The sequence below is a fragment of the Podarcis muralis genome, chromosome 6 (genome assembly GCF_964188315.1).
Source record: "Podarcis muralis chromosome 6, rPodMur119.hap1.1, whole genome shotgun sequence".
Classification (NCBI taxonomy): Eukaryota; Metazoa; Chordata; class Lepidosauria; order Squamata; family Lacertidae; genus Podarcis; species Podarcis muralis.
Window position 1 is genome coordinate 40,964,260 of NC_135660.1, and position 19,038 is coordinate 40,983,297.

At 44.0% G+C, this 19,038-nt stretch overlaps 1 protein-coding gene across 1 annotated transcript in view; it reads right to left on the reverse strand.

Annotated features, from left to right (window-relative positions):
* The window catches only part of ARHGEF4 (Rho guanine nucleotide exchange factor 4), a 157,509-nt gene continuing 138,471 nt past the window's right edge, over positions 1 to 19,038 (reverse strand). The window contains 10 exon segments of the mRNA XM_028730648.2: positions 1 to 1,533; positions 1,536 to 1,633; positions 2,347 to 2,424; positions 2,936 to 3,179; positions 5,816 to 5,947; positions 7,827 to 7,956; positions 8,729 to 8,961; positions 10,566 to 10,745; positions 11,612 to 11,806; positions 12,417 to 12,596. Of these exon segments, the coding sequence (XP_028586481.2) occupies positions 1,438 to 1,533; positions 1,536 to 1,633; positions 2,347 to 2,424; positions 2,936 to 3,179; positions 5,816 to 5,947; positions 7,827 to 7,956; positions 8,729 to 8,961; positions 10,566 to 10,745; positions 11,612 to 11,806; positions 12,417 to 12,596 (1,566 nt within the window). The 3' untranslated portion in view covers positions 1 to 1,437.

Below are 19,038 nucleotides of genomic sequence, written 5' to 3' on the forward strand. Positions count from 1 at the left end.
TCACTTTTACAAGTTTCTTTATGAAATTAAATGTAGCCCCTCCCACGAGGGGAAAGATATAGTGCAAGAATGAATTTGTACATGCTTCTGGATTTGCGTAACTATCGGCTGGGTAGCCGTAGTTGGACACTGCATCTCTGTGGCAGACTTCTGAGTGCTCACCCCCTCACAGTAGTCTCATACCAGAGTACATGGTTTTCTTTTTAAGTTCACAGTACCAGGAAATCCCTAAAGGATGGGATTCAGTCAGTTATGGCTTCTAGCTATCTTGCTATAGTAAGGCAAATCTTTCTCTTTTTCTAGTCAAGGATTACATGGGTATTTTTGCCCACCATTTTCAAGTGTCAGTGTGTCTATATATACACCCTTCTGTATAAATCTGGAACTCTGGCCCAGGCTTCCTATCCCCGCACTGCCACTGCAGACTATTGCGTGGGTGGCACAGTTCCCAAGGATAATACTGATTTGCTTGTAAGTGGTACTGGTACATCTGAAATTCACCTTCAGACATGTCTCATCTTTTTTTAGGAATATAGGCTTACAAATGTTGGCCTTTGTCTTTAGTGGGGGGAAAAATAGACAAAACAGGCATCAAGTTAACATCTGACAAGACAGATTACAAACTCTTACAAAATACAGTTATCTGCACTTTTACCATAAATAAACATTTAAAAACACTGACAGAAAAAAAAATTCATTGGCCAAGAACTATGGCAAAGTGTTGGTAGAGAATAAAAGTAATTTAAAGTTAATTTAGGCACATTTCCCCCTCCCCCACAACGTACATTAACTCAACTAGGTCTCGGCTGTTAGTCATGCTTCAGGTTGGCCAGTCAGGTTCTGGTTCGTGGTCAGTAGTTCTGCTTTCAGCAAAGGAAGGTCGAAGGTGGCTCACTGGCCATGCTCGGATTCTTCAGGATTTCTGTGAAAATGGGTGAGGATGGTGATGGGAAAGGAGTCCGTCGTCCCAGGAGAAAACTGTGTAACAGCAGCAACAACGCTCAAACAGCTTTTTGGAGCAAATGCAAAGCTGGCACTGGGACTGCTCATCCCCTTGCCCCTATTTTGTCTGGCAGCCTTGTTGAAACTGCAAGCAAATCATGGTCCCAAGGGAAGGAATGGTCCAAAAGGAAAACGACAAAATAAGGGTGGTTTTTGTGTTTTTAAGGAAAGAAAACAGGAAAGGTTCCAACTATGTTCTAACTCAAGCCTCTTGCTTTCTTTTCCTGGGTATTCAAAAGAGATGGGCAGGCTCAGCTCACTTTCACAGACACACGCGTACGTACACAACAACAAAAATGGTCCATGTTGTAACACTTTTGAGCTCATTCAGTCTGGCAAAAGAAATAAGGGAGTAAAGGGAAGATGCTATCCCTCTGAAAGCCAGGAGGGGGAGCTAGTGCTTTGTTTTGCAGGACTGATGCATAAAGTGCTTTCTCAGAAGGTATTCAGGCACAAGATCAGGCTGCTTCCCCTCATTTTCGAAACGGTGCCAGCCTGCTGATGTTCTGCCAGAAATTCGAAGGCTTGCGCTTGGGCTCCGCCAGCATGAAAACTTGCTGCTGGGGGAGGTTCGTCGGCAATGTGGGGTGCTTCTGGCGCATCAAGAAATCGTAATATGTCCGGGTGACCACTGTGAACAACATGAGCAAGAGGATAAAAGGTTACATTGACGCAGATTCAACGCATTCTTGCCCGTGATGCCCAGCATGATCTAAATTTAATAGAATAATTCTTCAAAATAACTCAACACTGCCTTTTAGCAAAAGCATCCAATAGGACCTTCTTATCTCTTATGTCCACCTTCTACCTGATCTCATGACATTTTGTGGGGGGAAAGAAAAAGCTGATAAAAGGGTCCTCATGCTCAAGCCATCTGCAGCACAACTACCATTTCTGAACACATGAGCCACTAGTAATATTTTTATCTTGAAATGTGGCTAGGCATCACATTAAATTTTGCATTTAACATGCAGGTTTCTTTAAATAGCAAACCCAGGAGGCCTGATTATTATGGAATTGCAGCAAGTGGGGGTCTTTTTTGAGGGGGAGGGGGATCCTGCCTTTCCCTGCTGTTCTGAGGACAATTCTACCCCTGAAGTAGGTACTTTGCTTTTGGGTAGATGCTTCCAACTGAATAAAACTAGCTTCCAAGAGCAGGTTCTTGTATATTGCCCTGTATCCTGGATCTCCTTGGCAGGGATAAAGGCAGCTCAATGTGTTCAGGGTGCTCTGAAATGCATGGTGTGAAAAGAGACAAAGTGTCTCCCCTCCTAATACTAGAATTTGGGTTAATTCCCCTACTGGAGGGAGAGATAAAAGAGAAGGAAAACTATCCTGACTTGCCTTTTGGTTTTCCACTCTGGTTCAGTTTGCTGGCATTAAGCATGGCTTGTTTCTTCTGCACCTCAGTAATGGAAAAACCTAGAAGATGAAACAAAACTCATCAGCTCAGCTGTGCCTTTGCAAGGTGCACCATAGAAACACACGCACAGCAACCAAGGTGGGGGGGGGGGCAGTCAAGTGCAAAATCCCAAGAAGCAAAAATTACACTAGCAGCTTGATTCTGCGCACAATGACTTGGAAATCAGCCCCGCTGCTCTGGCCACTTTTCCCTTTCGCCCCACCCACCACTGGAAGTTTCTCTAAGGGGGAAGGAAGCCCTTGGGCTGAAAAGGGCTCCCCACCCCTGACTCAGGAGATGCTTTGGCGCAGCTAGTGGACCAGTGCATCCACCAGACAGAAAAATTACATAGGAGGGCCCTCTAAGACCCTAGGCAATGTCTCGTTTGTTACATCCGTAGGGAAATTAGAGTATTTCAAAAGTTTGACATGCAGCTCAGGTGGGGCAGGTGAGAATCTTCTGGGGAAAGGGTTTTCTCTGCTTAATGGCTGCACAATGCCTTAAGCAGCAACCCCAGCAACTGTTGCATACCGGTTTCCTGGTCAAGCTGAACCTGCTTCCTTTCGTTCTCAAAGGCCTTGAGCCAACGCTGCTTCTGCTCTGGCTTTTTTGCACAGAATAAGTGGACTTCTTCAGTGTCCCTGCAGTGCAACTTGAATGCATTTTTAATGGTGACATTGAAGTCCTTGTCTTTCCCATCTTCCACATCCAGAATCTCCATGTTGTCCATGCCGATTCGACTCTTATAGTACAGGATGTCACGTCGCAGGAGATCCTAAGAGAAAATATATAGTCATGTTCCACTTGGCTTCTCAGAGTCTCCTGGTGCACGAATACTCAAGACAGAAATATACATGGGCTACCATGTGCAAAATAATATATATGTCAGAACATCAGAAAAGCCAATCAGGCCAATGGCCCAGCTAGCCTAACAACTGGTTTCTCACAGTGGCCAACCAGTTGCCCATTAGAAGCCCTAAGGCAGGATTTGAGCCCAACAGCCCTCTCCTCAGATACGATTCCAGCAACTAGCATTGAGAGAGGCATATTCTGCTTCAGAAAGTGGAGGTACAATGTAGCCATTGTGGGTATTTTTCCAGCATGGAGGTTCATCTACAGTTATATATTTTCAGGGTTTATATTAAGTTTCCCTCCCTTTGTTTGCGGGAACAGCAATTCAAAGAGGTGTATTCCAACACAGGGTTGGGGAACTCACAAAAGTCACCAAACGCAACCCAAAAGAAAACCTACACCTGAATCTTCCCTGGCACATTACGAAATAAGATAGAGGAGTGTAAAAATCAGCTGCTACTGTCCAGGCTCTTGTAACATAAGAGAGTAAGGGTTTCTAATGTCACTACTAATACAACAAGGAAAGTTGTGATACTGCCCTAGGAAGTCTTGGTAGTTTTTCATTGCTTGGAGAATGTATGGTAGGTTTGCACTCATTAAATGGAATATAATAGTTGCGTAAGAATTTCTTCTGGTTGTACAAACAATATTATACACATGATTTTTTAGGTTACTAACTTACTGAGTGATTGTACTTAAGATCAAAAGCCCACTGTGTATTTCCATTCTCCCAAGCATGGCAAGAGGTGGGCTTTTGTACATATACTCAAGAAATCTAAGTCTTATTGAACAGCCTAGGGACCTTTAAGCTGTAGGGCATCATCCTTCAAGAAACTCAAAGTACCTCTTGATTACATTATAACACACATGGTTGGAAATGGTCCTGTGCCATTTTGTGCAGAAATGTGTTCTGACAGCTAAAACATAAAACCTGGCACAATTTTAGTGGGGCTTACCCAAATCAGACACCCCAAAGTGCCCTATTTCAGACACCTTTCATTTACATCATAAGATGCATAACTGAAACCAATACTAATTTACATGGAAACTAGGGTTAAAGTTTTTTGGGGGGGTCATCTCCCCAATCAGAATCCTTTTTAAATAAAGCCTTTTGTTCACCTCCCAAGGTACATAATTTTATGTGAAAATGATTATTCAAACCTAACTCCTGACATGATTTCTGGAGCCCTTACCCAAACCAGATGCTCACAAATGTCACTCCACAACCTACCTACAATATCATCAGTTTACATCATAAGGTTTATATACGAAGTCATTATCATTTTGTGTGGCAGTATGGCAGATAAAACAGACAATCTGAAAAGTTAGGGGGCTGCTCTCCCATTACATGTCCTTTTTACAGAGATAGACTGATGTTAGGTACTTTGCTACAGCCACACAAACAAATTCTTCAGTTGTGCTGCAGAATGTTTCATACCCTGCAAGAATATTGTGCAGTTCTGAAAAATGTTTATTCGGTTCAATGAATCCATGTGGAATGTATCAAGAGAAGCTGCCAGCTCTCTCAAGGCCACATACGGTACGGGCTCTTTGCTCTTTAAGTATTTTTTCAGCATTCAAAATTTCCATGGCAACTGGTAAGATGTGGTGCATACACTTGCATCTGTTGAAATGTTCCCCTAAAATATATATCCTTTTGGTGATCTTGCAGCCAGAGTGCATGTTCTATGAACAAATGGGCAGATTCTTGAACATATTTTCCCCTAACCAGGGCACTGTATCTTATGTGATGCACAGGCACTAATGTGAATATTGTAACTGCACCATCCTATTAATTGTAGTCATATCAAAGACTTAGTATAATCATAATAATAGAAGACACAGATAGGATAAAACCCATCACTTCTGTTGCAAGGATTATGATGCCTCCTATTACTGAAGGAAACGAGAATGTAAGAGTCCTGCTGAGTCAGACCAAAGGCCTATCTAGTCCAATATTCTGTTTTCACAGTGGCCAGTCAAATACCTATGGGAAGCCTCCAAGCAGGATGTGACCTTTTCCTCATCCCACCTCCTGGGCTTGGCTTTGTAAGATTTCTACTCAGGCATGCATCTTAATGAATGACATGAGCGTACGCATACGCAGGTGGAAACATTGTTAGACTCTTAACTATTCAATACAACCATAGAAATTGCCCTGATGCTTAGAAAGAACGTGGGTGGCACTTTCTGATGGATTTAATTTGATAGCATTTTCAGCTGCCATATTTTGATCTTGCAAAAGCTAAATGCCTCACTCTCCTCCAGCGCCGCAGGAGAGCAGTCCACAGCAAGGCTATTTCATTAACTGTTGGTAGAGAAATTCACAGCAGACTAGCATGGAAGAAACGATGGCAGGGAAGGCAGGTCTGCAGTAGGAAACCCTTTCCTTGATTTATATGAATAGTGACGTTTAGATTAATGCTATCACCCTGACACACTGAGATCTCTTTAATGCAATGCTTGAGTGCAAAACAATGAAAAGCAGTGGGGAATTCCACTATCGGTGGAGAGTGTTAACTGGCAGAGGCAGAAGTGGACACAGCTTGCTTCGCTTACCTTCTTGCAGCAGACAAGCTGATGATCAAAGAGGAAGAACATTCTTTGATGGCTCTTTGCTTGAGGCTGGGAAATTTTGGTTAATTCCCCAGAGTAGATAAGTTCAGAACTCTTCACAAGGACATCTTCACCCTGTCACTCACAACACAAGAGACATGTCATTTTCTTTCTCAAAAGAAGCTGACAAGTAATATATAGCAGCCTATTGTGGAGATACTCTGGGGCCAAACAGGACGGTGTTGGGTTGTTTTTTTAAAAAAGTAACCATCTTCCTAGCCTTGCACTCCCAGATATTTCCTTATTAAAGCTCAAAACACACACATAAAAGCAGTTAGTGCCAGTAGGCCAAACACAAGAAAATTAGATGTTCTTTTTTTACTTTTTCAAATTATTTTTATTAATTTCCCAAATTACTACAAATCAAACCAAATTCATTTAATTTAATACAAACATATGATCACCATCATTTCCTCGCATAGCTGCATCATTATTTAGCTACATCCTATTTAGAGTCCAGTTGACATCCTTCACTTGCTGTTAAACCGTTCTTCTAGCTGGCTTTTTTTTTTCATCTTACAAGCAGCACCTCCATTACATCTTGTAAATAAACAATCTATTTCACGGTGTGGTCCTTCAAATACATTGTTGTTGGCAGACACGGCTTCTGTGGCACAGCGGGATGCAGTGAGCTCCCCAGAACCCACTGGGGAATGTTGCCAGGTTTTTGCCTCATAAATCTTGGTTTTCCCCTGCCTGAACCTCCTCACTGCCCATGGAGGGAAGCGAGGAGCAAGCACCATTGACTCCTGATGTGACCGGAAACCTCAAAAGTTAAACATCACGCTTAACTTTGGAGGTTTCCAGTCACATCACGAGCCAATGGTGCTTGCTCCTTGCTACCCTCCATGGGCAGCGAGGAGGTTCAGGGAGGGGAAAACCAAGATTTATGAGGCAAAAATCGTAAGCCTATTGGCATTCATGCTTTAAAATGCATTTCATTCTGTGTTGGATTGTGGCTGAAGTGTGGCTGACCTAAGAAAAGATGGCCTCTTTGACATCCACCATTTGCTTGTGGACCTAAATAAGAGGTAGGAAAACATTTATCCAGAGGGCCACATTCATTCATTCATGAAAAACTTTCTGAGGGCCACATGCAAGTGGTAGGTGGGGCTGGAAACAAGAGTGAGCAGAGCAATAAAAGTCACTCTTCTTTAAAGTTTTCTACATTCCAGGCATGCAGAAGTCAAAGGTTTCTATCCATCCTTCATCATGGAATCAAGTGGCCTTTATCACAGTTTGAGGACACATTTCAGCCAAGCAAAAGTCCTCCAGAAAAGCATGGACCAGGACTAGTGAGGGTGTGTGGCCTAGGGTCAGAGAAAGAGAGAACCAAAGAGCCACATTCGGCCATTGAGGTTCTCCACTCCTGACCTGCAGAACAGTATTAAAAGGAACAAAGCCTATTTTCACCAAGTACATTTCAAAATAAATCTGCATAGGCTCTTTACTCTCAACACATTTTGAAGTATGCACCATTTCACGAGAAAGTTTTTGCACCATGACCTTAATTGACTATAATGGAACTTATTCCTGGTATGAAAGCCCAAGTTTGCAACTTAAGAGTTTCGTCGGCAGTGAATATCAAGTCCCACCAGTCTAAGAATGCTTGCAAACAGTTTGGCTAACAAAAATGTTTATTCTAACTTCCATAATTTGCAAGTGTGAGAAATTAAATCTAGGAAGATATTAAAATTCATCTGGCTAGCTTATGACTTGATCTGATAATTCACTGCTCTGGAACAAGAGCTAATGGGATCAATAAAAGGGACCGGTGGATGTGTTGCACGAGGACGCCTTCATGGCACATGGGGATCTGAAGCCTTGACCAAGTCAAGGTAAATGGGCAAGATACTCAGGAGGCAGATTCTCAGTGCAGCCTTGTGGTTTTTGTGCATGTTTGTAATAAAGAATAATCTTCCCCAGTGGAGAAGCCATAAGAACATTTCTTTACCTCCCAGTCCTCTATTGAACTTTGCCACTGAGCAATTTTGTCTATGTTTTCCAAACGCCTCTTCCTCTCGTTGATGAGTCGTGCTACGTTCTTCATGGCATTCAAAGCAGCTTCGACGTCCTTAAAATCCCTAGGTTTTAAATGGATTCCATTAGAGATGTCAACACAAACCAGCCACATTACAAAGGGAATGGCCCTCTCCCCCAAAGCGTAAGAAACTAGCAAGCAAATTGTGGGGTTAAAAAAAGAAAGAAAAAAGAGCAGCCGGGAGCTCTACCCCTGACTTGAAGTACATCTGATGTAATTGCTCGAGCTTTAATAGTTTCCCTATCTGCGGTGCGGAGATAATATAGAAGAGTTACAACTTGTGACTTGGTTTGCTGATGCCTGCGAAACACTTCAGCAGTATAAATAACTGTGAAGCTAGCAACTGCTGTGATTGCACTCCCGTGCTTCTCTGTACAGGACCTGGAGTGGTGTCTACTTGGAATTCTCCCCCATCACATTATACGCCACATAACATTCATCGCTGCCCTTTCTTGTACTTTACTTGCTGTTCAGGGCACCAGCAGTAGGAATTACAGGCACATCCTCAGTATCTGGAGGAAGCAGCTTCCATAACCAGCATCAGACCTGCTTAAGCTTTGTTGCATCAGCAAAACCGCCATCCCCTGGATGGGCATTAGCTGCAGAAACTGACCGTTTGCACGTTCCAGAGAAAAAGCCTATTTGATCACTGGAAGGTCACAAAAACAAAATGGGACCTAGACAAAACCATAAAGAAAGGCCTGCTCAAGTTACTACCAACTAATTTTTACAAGTATCAAAAGAAGGAACAAACTAAGATGGCTGCATCTGAGACAGGATATGTATCCTCCCTGCCCCTCTGTAATCCTCCGTACCTGTGTTGTGGGTTGGTATACTTCAGCAGTTCTGCAAGCTGCAGGGGGTATTTGCAAATTTTCTGCACTGGAGTCAGGAGGAAGCCATCCAGAGAGATGTCGATCATCTTCTGAAGCAGGCGACATGCTTCGAAGAAATAAACATACTTGCTCACTTTGGTGAGTCGGGAAAGCTCCATGCAGGCATTGGGGTGATTATTGCAGTACTCAGAATAGATCTGGAACTCGTTTTGCTAAATTGGAAGCAAAAAAATATATCTTATTATTACTACTAATGCTACTAGTAGTAGTACATTTATTATTTTAACTGTTTATTTATCTTTCATGGGTGTTATACAGAACAATAAAATTCAACAAGTTCTCCCCCCATCCTCCCATGGAAGAACAGATTCATACAAGAGAAACAGAAAAAAACTGTACAGTGGTACCTTAGGTTAAGAACTTAATTCGTTCTGGAGGTCTGTTCTTAACCTGAGGTACCACTTTAGCTAATGGGGCCTCCCGCTGCATGATTTCTGTTCTCATCCTGAAGCAAAGTTCTTAACCCAAGGTACTATTTCTGGGTTAGCGGAGTCTGTAATCTGAAGCGTCTGTAACCTGAAGCATATGTAACTCGAGGTACCACTGTAATTTGAAAGAGCAGGTGGGGCTCGCTGACCTGGGAAGGTAGCCAATTTAGGAGAAGAAAACTTTGATCCTAAACCTCCGCTGCCTTGTGGGATATCTTCAGGAGAAGAAAAGGCTAAGGCTTAAGCCCTACACAAATCCGGAAATGAGTACCCAAGACAGTTGGGTGGTGCCTTGTACCCCTCCTTCCAGAAACTCCTGCAGCCCAGCTGGGGCCAAATGGATTGCTCTGTTTTGCTTTGGACAACATTAGCGAGGCCGAGAAGGGGGTCTGTGTCACCTGGGTAGCCCAGGACCTCCATACATACTGACAAGGCTTGTGCCCCGGGGATGTCACTTCGGTGCTGCAAACGCTGCCGTTTGACTTCACCCCCGGAGGCACACTCCATTGTCTCTCAAGACAAATGGATGTCAACAAATAGTTTGAAAGTCAGCCTACTGAGAGGTGGTAGAGAGAAGTCCATGATTTGCTGTGAATTGCTGGTGGTCGACAGGCATGCTCTTTTGTATGTGCGTATGCAATAAGGTCAAAGAAACACCTACTGGAAAGTGTCTCTTTCTTTATTCTTCGTTCACCTGGTTTTTCAGTGATTTCATCCATTAGTGCCACATCCCAGATTTGATTCAGTCACATTTCATATAAATCAACATTTATACTATTACATTTCTGATCTATAAAAATATAGCTTTTTACTTGGAAAAACAATGATAGAAAGGATCCCTGCTTCAAAGATCACAAACAGAACAGGTGAAGGAAGGAAGAACACGGGGAACAAGATGTTCTTTTAAAAGCACAAAAAAAGAGGAGGGAGGGAGGCAATAACTAAATGGAAGTGAAATATCCAGAGGCTGGCTATAGGCAGAAGAGGCACATGAAACAGAACAAGAGAAGCCCTGTAGTGAGATTAAATTGTGGAAAAAGGGATCAGTTTGAAAAGAGAGAGATAAGAGATAAAGTCAAAATTAGATCTGCCAGGGACAACTAAGCCCTGATCCGGCTTGTCTAACTAAGCTAGTAACAACTATTGTTCTAAGGGTGGCACAGCAATTTTATAAACAAAACATGTCCAGGTACACTCTAATCCTAGACCACTTACCTCCCTCAACTCCCCTTTCCCAAGCCTAATGTTCAAATGTAATCACCATCTCTGTAGTCACAATAACAGGAATAATGTCAATACTTTCCCACATAATTCAGCTGTCAACTTACATATTCTAAGAAGCAGCAGCCCACCTCACTGAGGTGTGGGTAATCTTTGTTGAATTTCTTCTCCAGTGCTTTAACAAATTTTTTCTGGCACTTGTAAATGTCTTCAATATTCCCAAAGATTGTCTTCAGCTGCTCCTCTGTGAACATGTCTGCTCTTTTACGGCATTGTTTTATATAGCCCTGTAAACAAGTACTGTTTTATGATTCAGGTTTCTTGGGAAACAAAACCAAAGAGAACTGCAGCCCAACTCATCCTTGGCAATACGTTTAACAGCTTGATAGAGCAATCTGATGGTGCTAAAGCACCTCAGAGATTATGGACCTGCTATGAAAATGATTACTGCAGAAACAAAAATACTTCTGATGTCTGCATGCAATATTCAGGCAACCAGTGTAAAGGATAATGCCTCTACTTTGAAATGCAGCACTAGACATTGCAGAATTCTCCAGTGAAGTAAAGCTAAGATGCTTCTGGGGTGACATGCAGAAGAAACACTCTACAATTTTAAGGAACTCAGAAAGATGTACAAAAATGCTCCATTTGCATTTTATGATTTTCCTAGAAGCAGCTAAAACTTAATGTCTTGTGACACCCAAGTCAAAAGGCAAATGTGTGCATTTTAGTGACACTTCACTTTCTCCTCTGTGACCAAAGGTTATGCTGGACAATATGTTCTAATGTTGTAAGTGGAAAAATATATGATTCAATAGTAGAATAAAAGACTACAGTTGTTAGGAATTCTATATGGACCTTTTGAAGGAACTTGCTGCTCGAGTCTGACCAAAACCATTTCCACTGAAGTAGACCACCTTCCTAAGGCTGGTGCTATCCAGATGTTGGACTCAACTCTCATCACCACGTCCAATGTCTCGGGATGGAGGGAGTTGTCATCCAACAACATCTAGAGGACACCACGTTTAGAGCAACCATGTCGTGTTTAACTCGATGAAATCAAGGTTTTCAAGGAACTCCTATAGAGTTCCATATTTCAAACATATTTCTAAAATTCAGCTTCTGAACTTCTTTTATCTGTGTGACTTGTTACCTCACATATGTCCTTCAGGTGCTTGATGTAATCTCTTTCCGTGCTTAGGATTTCATTGATAACATTGGTTCTCATTTGGTCCTTAGTTGTTTGCCCCACTCCATAACGGTGGGCAGCATTTCTTGGGTCGTCCTCCCTGCCATCTTCTAACTTCAAAGGATAGTCTTCCATCGGTTCATCCTGGTTCACTCGGAGCTGTTTCAAAACAGGAATATTCCCATCATATAGAAGCAAAGGCAGGACAACAACTTATTGCTTAGGACAAAATATGGGAGAAGAACATTCTGGAAGGCGGAGCTTACTGCAAGTGTTCCAACTAGTTTGTGACTCCTAGACTTGGAATATGAATCTGGCCTTAAATTCTGTTCCATCTCCCAAGGCTACTTACAGAACAACTATTTAAGATACAGATTCAATAATAATAAAACATAAAAATACAATTCCCACAAAAAATCCACAACCAAGCAACCAAAAGCCAATTCAGCAGCCAATAGCGGGTTTTCCTGGAGAAAACAGTGGGACAAAATAAAAATCTCTTGGACCTGTGCCTAGAAAGTATAGGACAAGCAGAAAAAAACATGGGGCAAATGGAAGGGTGGAGGAGCCCAAATTTAAGGTAGCAAAAAACTCCCATCTGTCCACATACCCAGTGGCTGCTACTGATCACTAAATCATATTAAAAATGTGTCAACTGCTAGAAGTTACTGAAGCTACAGGAAAAGTGCTTCTCTTCTCAAAATGCCCCCTTTCTTGAAAGAGTTTGCTGTTAATGAATGAATTTTTTAAAGCAGTGAATAGTTCTTACCCGTACGAAGCTGGCTGGGAACCAGCCCTCGCTGTCCATTATTCTGCCCCACCACCATTCTTTGTTAGTTGCATCCATTACTTCAATGACATCACCAGCCTTGAAGCCCAGCTCTTGGTCATCCATGGTGACATGATCCCAGAGTGCTTCGGCATAGACCACACCACCATCACTGATGAGCTGGAACAGAGAAAGTAAGTATTTTCACAAACTGATCTTTGGAAGGAGATGCTCAGCTCTTGTCATCCAAGAGGAAAAGGGTGTTGGTTCAGTGCAGTTGAAAGTCCAAGACTCTGGGGTAGCTCAGTTGGTAAAGCATGAGGCTCTTAATCTCAGAGTTGTGGGTTCAAACACCATTTTGGGAAAAGAGTCCTGCATTGAAGGGTTGGACTAAATGATTCTCACGGTCCCTTCCAACTCTATGTCTATAATTCTATGACTGTGGATATTCTGAGATTTGAGCTGGGAATCTGGGTATGTAGTGTATAGCTACAGTCACAGACTATGCTCTTAGTACCCTAGGATCTGCATAAATAGCTGAAGCAGATGGCCTAGAATCAATCCAGGTGTTTTAGCATATAATTCATAAGATGGAGGGGTTATGCTCATAAGTGTGTGCACATGTATGCACGCACACACAAACAATACATCAAACACAACTACGTTAACCTGGCAGCCTCGTTTATTTCTACTATTGAGCTTGTGCTACAGAAGGACTTGGTGTGCCATAGCTTTATGTAAAAATCTGGGCGATATATTATTATTTTAAGATTGCATTCCTTCTCTCCTGCATCAGGAGTCATCTGGAAAGAGTTTGCATGCATCATCAATATGCAAGAAAGACATTTTTGATTTCAAAGTTATTCTGTGTGACAAGGTGCCCATCAGTAAGGACCAAGCCCTCCTTTCATGTTCCATTTATCTTTACAAATAACTATTTAGCTTAATCTGTCTGGTTGATTTTTCTTCCCTAAATTTACTTATTAACTAATATAACACCACAGATTTAACCATTCTCTCTCTCTCTCTCTCTCTCTCTCCATATTCCCATCTGTTGGACTCAAAGGCTACCAGTAGTTGCAGTTAAATGCCTCTTTCCCATGACAGAGCTTTTTCACTTGTTGCAGAGCAAATCCTATCAGGGCCCACCTGCCCAAGAGGTGAGATGAGACAGTGGCCTCAAGGTGGCAGGTTCTGGACAGCTGCAAGGGGTGGCAAATCTGCCTCCTGTACTTGTGGGCCACCTCTTATTCCGCCATGCACCTGCTGCTGCATGCCCGTCTGCCATGTGCCCACCACCAGGTGGCAGCAGGATGGCAGTGGTTACGTGGCTGCTGGCAGGCAGAGGAGGAGGAGGAGGAGGCAGGGGTGGCCTTTTCTGTTTTACCCCACCCAAAAGCTTCCTGGGCTGGCCCTAAATCCTATGCATGATTACTCAGAAATAAGTGCTACTGTGTCCTAAGACTGCAGTTTTAAGCATACCTCTCTGGGAATTAGGATGCTGGAACAGCAATGGATTTACTTCTGAGTAAACTAAACACACATAGGAGTTAAGGCTATTAATTTTGTTCCATAATACAATATTGCGATACGGTTAAATATTATGGCAAAGAGCACCACAGAACGTTATGACCAGCATGATGAGGAGCATTCATCTACACAATCAGGCAGGTAATTTCATTCTGCATGGGAGTCATGTTAACTTTTAAATGTGGATAAGCTTTTTGCCAAGCATGAGGTTGGGGTTCGCAATTATCTAGTGCAGTGTTTCCCAAACGTTTTTGGGCAACGGCACACCTGTTTACCGGAAAAAAATCTCGCGGCACACCACCATTAAAGCCCCGCCCCGTGACGTCAGCGCGCAGCGTCACGCCGGGAGGGACGCACAAAAGTGAAAGTTTTTTCCCTCCCCCTTGCCGGGGTGGGAGGAGGCAGCAGAGCGAGGGACTGAGGGACGGCGGCAGCTGAGGCGGCCACCCCTCGACGCCGTCCCAAAAGCCGCCAAAAAGCCCTAAAAAAAGAGGAGCAGCACAAAAAACACACCACACACGGGGGGCGTGTTCTAATTTGCTTCTAACTCCGGGTTAGAGCGCAGCACGTGGAGGATGGGTGGGGAAAGAGAGAGGAGGCGCACTGATAGAACGCCAGGCACGGGGGCCGCCAGGGAGAGCCAGCGCGCGCCCCACCCCGGACGCTCGCGGCCACCGCCATCCCTCCCTCCCAGGGAAGGCGGGATTAGAGCAAGCGCCCGGGCAGCAAGAAGCGCGCGCGCGCCGGCCCTGCCCTGGATCCCTCAGAACCGCCAGTCTCTGGGAAAGTGGGCTTGGCTTCAGAACTCTCAGGCAGCAGCACCCGCCGCCCGGCAAGGCTTCCCATTGGGAGGCGCGAATGCTTTAGTGGGCGGGGATTGGTGCAAATATAGGCAGGGCGGGCTGAGAGGAGGAGCCGCCGCCGAGGAGCAGCGACACCAGCAGCGTTTCCTCTCCCCCCTCCCCTCCCGTGTCAACAAGCGGGGCGCCTGCGCCGGGGGTTTGCGCGTCAGGCAGGCAGCCAGGCAGGCAGACGGCGAGAGCCCCGCGCTGGGCAGCCGCTGCTCGCCGCCGCCGCCCCGCGTCTCGCCGCCCGACTCGCCCGCCTCCCTCCCACGGCACACCAGCCGATGTCTCACGGCACAGTAGTGTGCCGCGGAACACCGGTTGGGAAACACTGATCTAGTGAAGCTGATGGTGTCATTTGCTCTGCTTCATTCTCATGCTTCACTTAGCAAGGGTAATAGGAATGTGCTGCAGAAAGACTGCTTTGCGTTGCAATCATATTGCTATGCAGTGAGCTAATTATAACTTTGCGAACTGAACTTGAGCTTCATCAAACACAGATGAAGCTAAGAAAACACACACAAACACATATTTTAAAGCAGAGGCAACAGATGGAGATAAACTATATATAAGGTTACACTCATTTCACTACCTCTTATGAATACTTCATAAAATGTACTTTACAAACTGTGAGCCACTCAGGGGATTTTTGTTGAATGGGGAATATATAAAGGTATAAAATAAAGCAAAGTGATTCAGCGTGATGGGAGACATCTGGCATACTAGCAGTACATGTGAAAAGGATCCAGGGGTCTTGAAGAAGAAGAGTTTGGATTTGATATCCCGCTTTATCACTACCCGAAGGAGTCTCAAAGCAGCTAACATTCTCCTTTCCCTTCCTCCCCCACAACAAACACTCTGGGAGGTGAGTGGGGCTGAGAGACTTCAGAGAAGTGTGACTGGCCCAAGGTCACCCAGCAGCTGCATGTGGAGGAGCGGGGAATCGAACCCAGTTCACCAGATTACGAGACTACCGCTCTTAACCACTACACCACACTGGCACCACACTTGGTGGACCACAAGCTTAAGACGAGCCAACAGTGTGATGCAGCAGCAAAAAAAATGGCTAATGCTATTCTAGGCTGCATCAACAGAAGTATAGTGTTCAGATCAAGGAAAGTAATAGTACCATTCTTTTCCGCCTTGGTCAGACCAAACCTGGAATACTGTGTCCAGTTCTGGGCACCACAATTTAAGACGAACTTTCCAAGCAATTTATTGTGCAATGAAAGTGCAGTTGCTACCCATTTGTTATAGAGAATCCAAATATGTTTTCCCCAAATGTTTCTGTTGCAAGAAGAATCCAAAGCACATTACCACTTCCTGCACACAAGCCACAATTTGCTCTTGCTGGAATTGTGAGTACCATAGAGGCAGAGGTCATGAGAATGTCATGGTACCAGTCATCAGCAGTGAACAATGACATACTCATGCCCACAATGCAGGCACTATTCAAAAGTCTTCTTACTATTTGTTTAAAAGAAGAATAAATGCTATGCTGTTATGGTCCAATAGAAGCACTCATCTAGTCTACAACTCCAAAGCCACTCCAACGTTGTGCATCAGTGATCTATGGTCCCATCTTGGATACTTCCTTCTTTGAGGTCTTAGAATGGTAGGCCCCTCCTTGTCTTCATACAGTCCCCTAACCTAGAACAGCTGCTCACCAACAACAGGACACCTAAGAGTTACACAAACACAAGCACCAAACTCTGCAACAAACCCAGAAACCAACTCTATCCCCATATTTAGTAATATCAGCCACAACATCAAGGTTCATTTACTTGCTAATCTTCCAATATGACATATACTATCATCTGCCTGAAATGCCCCTTTGCATTCTACATAAGCCAGTTTATATGTAAAATAACACATTTGGACACACCATGGCGTAGGTGAGGCAGAGAGCTGGTGACTGACTCACTCAGTGAGCTTCATGACCAAGTAGGAATTTGAACCCAGGTCTCCCTTACTTAAGTCAATCTCTCTAGCTACTGTACCATCCTGGTTCTCATTAGCACATCAAACAGAAGGGTTCTAGTTTAGCCTTTTCATTGATGTCTAGTTTTCATGTGCAGATTTTACTCTTTATTTCCAGTGAGGGAAGCATACGGAGGAGCATTGAGATTTATTTAGGAAAAATTATATGCTGCTTGATTAACAGAACCTTTAAGCAATTTACGAAGCTGTGCAAACCCCAATCTGCAGCCTGAAGTGCTATGGTCAAGCCACAGATTTACTGTTTTAATGATAGCTAGGCCTAAATATTATTTATCATTCCTGGTGCCCAAACCTGGAGGATACTAAAAAGGTCTCTGCCCCAATCTCACCACAGTTTGCTGTGGTATAAAATTAAGAAAGCTTCTTTACACCAGGCTTTTGGCTTGCTAGAAACATGCTTGCTGCCCAAATGCAAGACCTATAGCTGAAGCTAGATATATTGACTGTACCACAGGTGCTGCTAGAGCTCATTAGCATTTCTACACATCAGCAGCTGTTGTTAAGTATCTGCAGCAAAGCCCTGCTGCAATCTGTTTGCTTCTCCTTAAAAATTACAGATGAAACCCTACAGAGTCTTCTAGTCTTGTGTTTATTGTTTGATGTCAGAAAGTGTATACTGTACAAAAAAAGATATAGTGGAATTTGTTGCACTAGAGCCTCTGAGTCGGGAGCAGAACAAATATTGCCAAGAGGGAGGCAAAACAGACGCAGCCAATCCAGGTTAAAGTAATTACCACTGAAAGGAAGCAATTTATCCCTATGCATAGTAATACACATTGCCAAACTATACATCTCTGTGCACATCCTCATCATAACCATTCAGCTCTTATTTGTCTAAAGTGGTTCACCTCTGCATAATTGCCTTATAAGTTGGCATGCAGCAGCGGAAGCACTAGGCAACAGATATATGTACATTTGGTGGGTGCAGATCTTTCATCTGCAGTTTATAAATTGTGGATTAAGGCTATTTTAGGAAATAGTCATTGTGCTAATCTTTTAGCTCTTTGGTTGTGTTAAAATACTTCTGTAATAACCCAGCACCTATAATGCTGAACATATTTTATAAAAGATCTGGAAAAAAATCACACATATTTCTACCAGGTCCATAAAATGCTATGTATACAGCAGTTGTTCAGCAAGGATATACTGTTTGTGAGCCCATGTACAGCTAAGGCATAGGGTCCTAGAGCAATAAACTGCTCAGAAATTTGGGTGGGTTTAACAAAGGCCACAGCTTTGGTTAGAGAGCCCTCCATTTGGTATGGCATAGGGCAAGTGTTGTCATCGAATAGCCCATCAGCTGGCCGATGTCTCCAACCTAACCCAATTACTTGGCCTTCCAATGGGAAGTTGGTCCGATGTTTTGGGCTTGCCACATTGTGAACCCATCTGGTGAGAGCCCCCTCAGATAACTTGGGGGCACTGGGGCCCTACAGCCCCCCGAGCTGCGGCTACAGCTGATAAGCAGCACCCCAAGACACTGTGGAATCCCCCCTCCAGCAAGAAGAAGGGTGCCCATCCCCTGCTTAACCCGACTATGGACCCTGCCCAATGCCTCCCCACACAGAGCAAAGTAACAAAAGAAGCCATATAATGGGGAAGGCAAAACCCTCACAGGTCATTGTTAACCAGAGACGCACCCATATGCCCAGCCATATTCTGCACAAATAATCCCAAGAACTCCTCCCAAAAATTATGAAAAATCAACTACAAAAGAGGGTGGGATTGGTGGGGATGCTGGCAATGAGGCTGAGGATATTCCTGGGCATACCTTTGTTTATTTCCTGGGGTCAGACCAGACAAAGCAGAGTCTTCACTCTGGTCCAAACCAGGACCCCAGCCACAGCCCCTCATTGGCTTCTAGGGGCAATGCCACCCAGGTTCCAGCTGGGAGCAACAAGGCAAGACAGATCCCAGGCACACTGCAATGGAACCCATCTCCCTCTTCTCTGGGGCATGCTGGGGTCCCCAGAAATCCAGGGGACCTGCGACATACCAGAATGCTTCCTCACAAATGGATTTGCAGGTCAGTCAAGCACAACCTAAGAGTTGCCGAGCCAAGACATAGTCTGGAGTGTGCCAACAGCTATGACAGCTGGGTCAGTGTAACATTGCAAAAGCGGATGGCATGCCAAGCACAGCTGCAAGGTTATAGCACCTTTCTGGACAGACTTGACAGCTCAAATGTTGACGCTAAAGAGTTGGCTGGAAAGCTAAACTCAACAAGGAACACCTAATCAACGTCA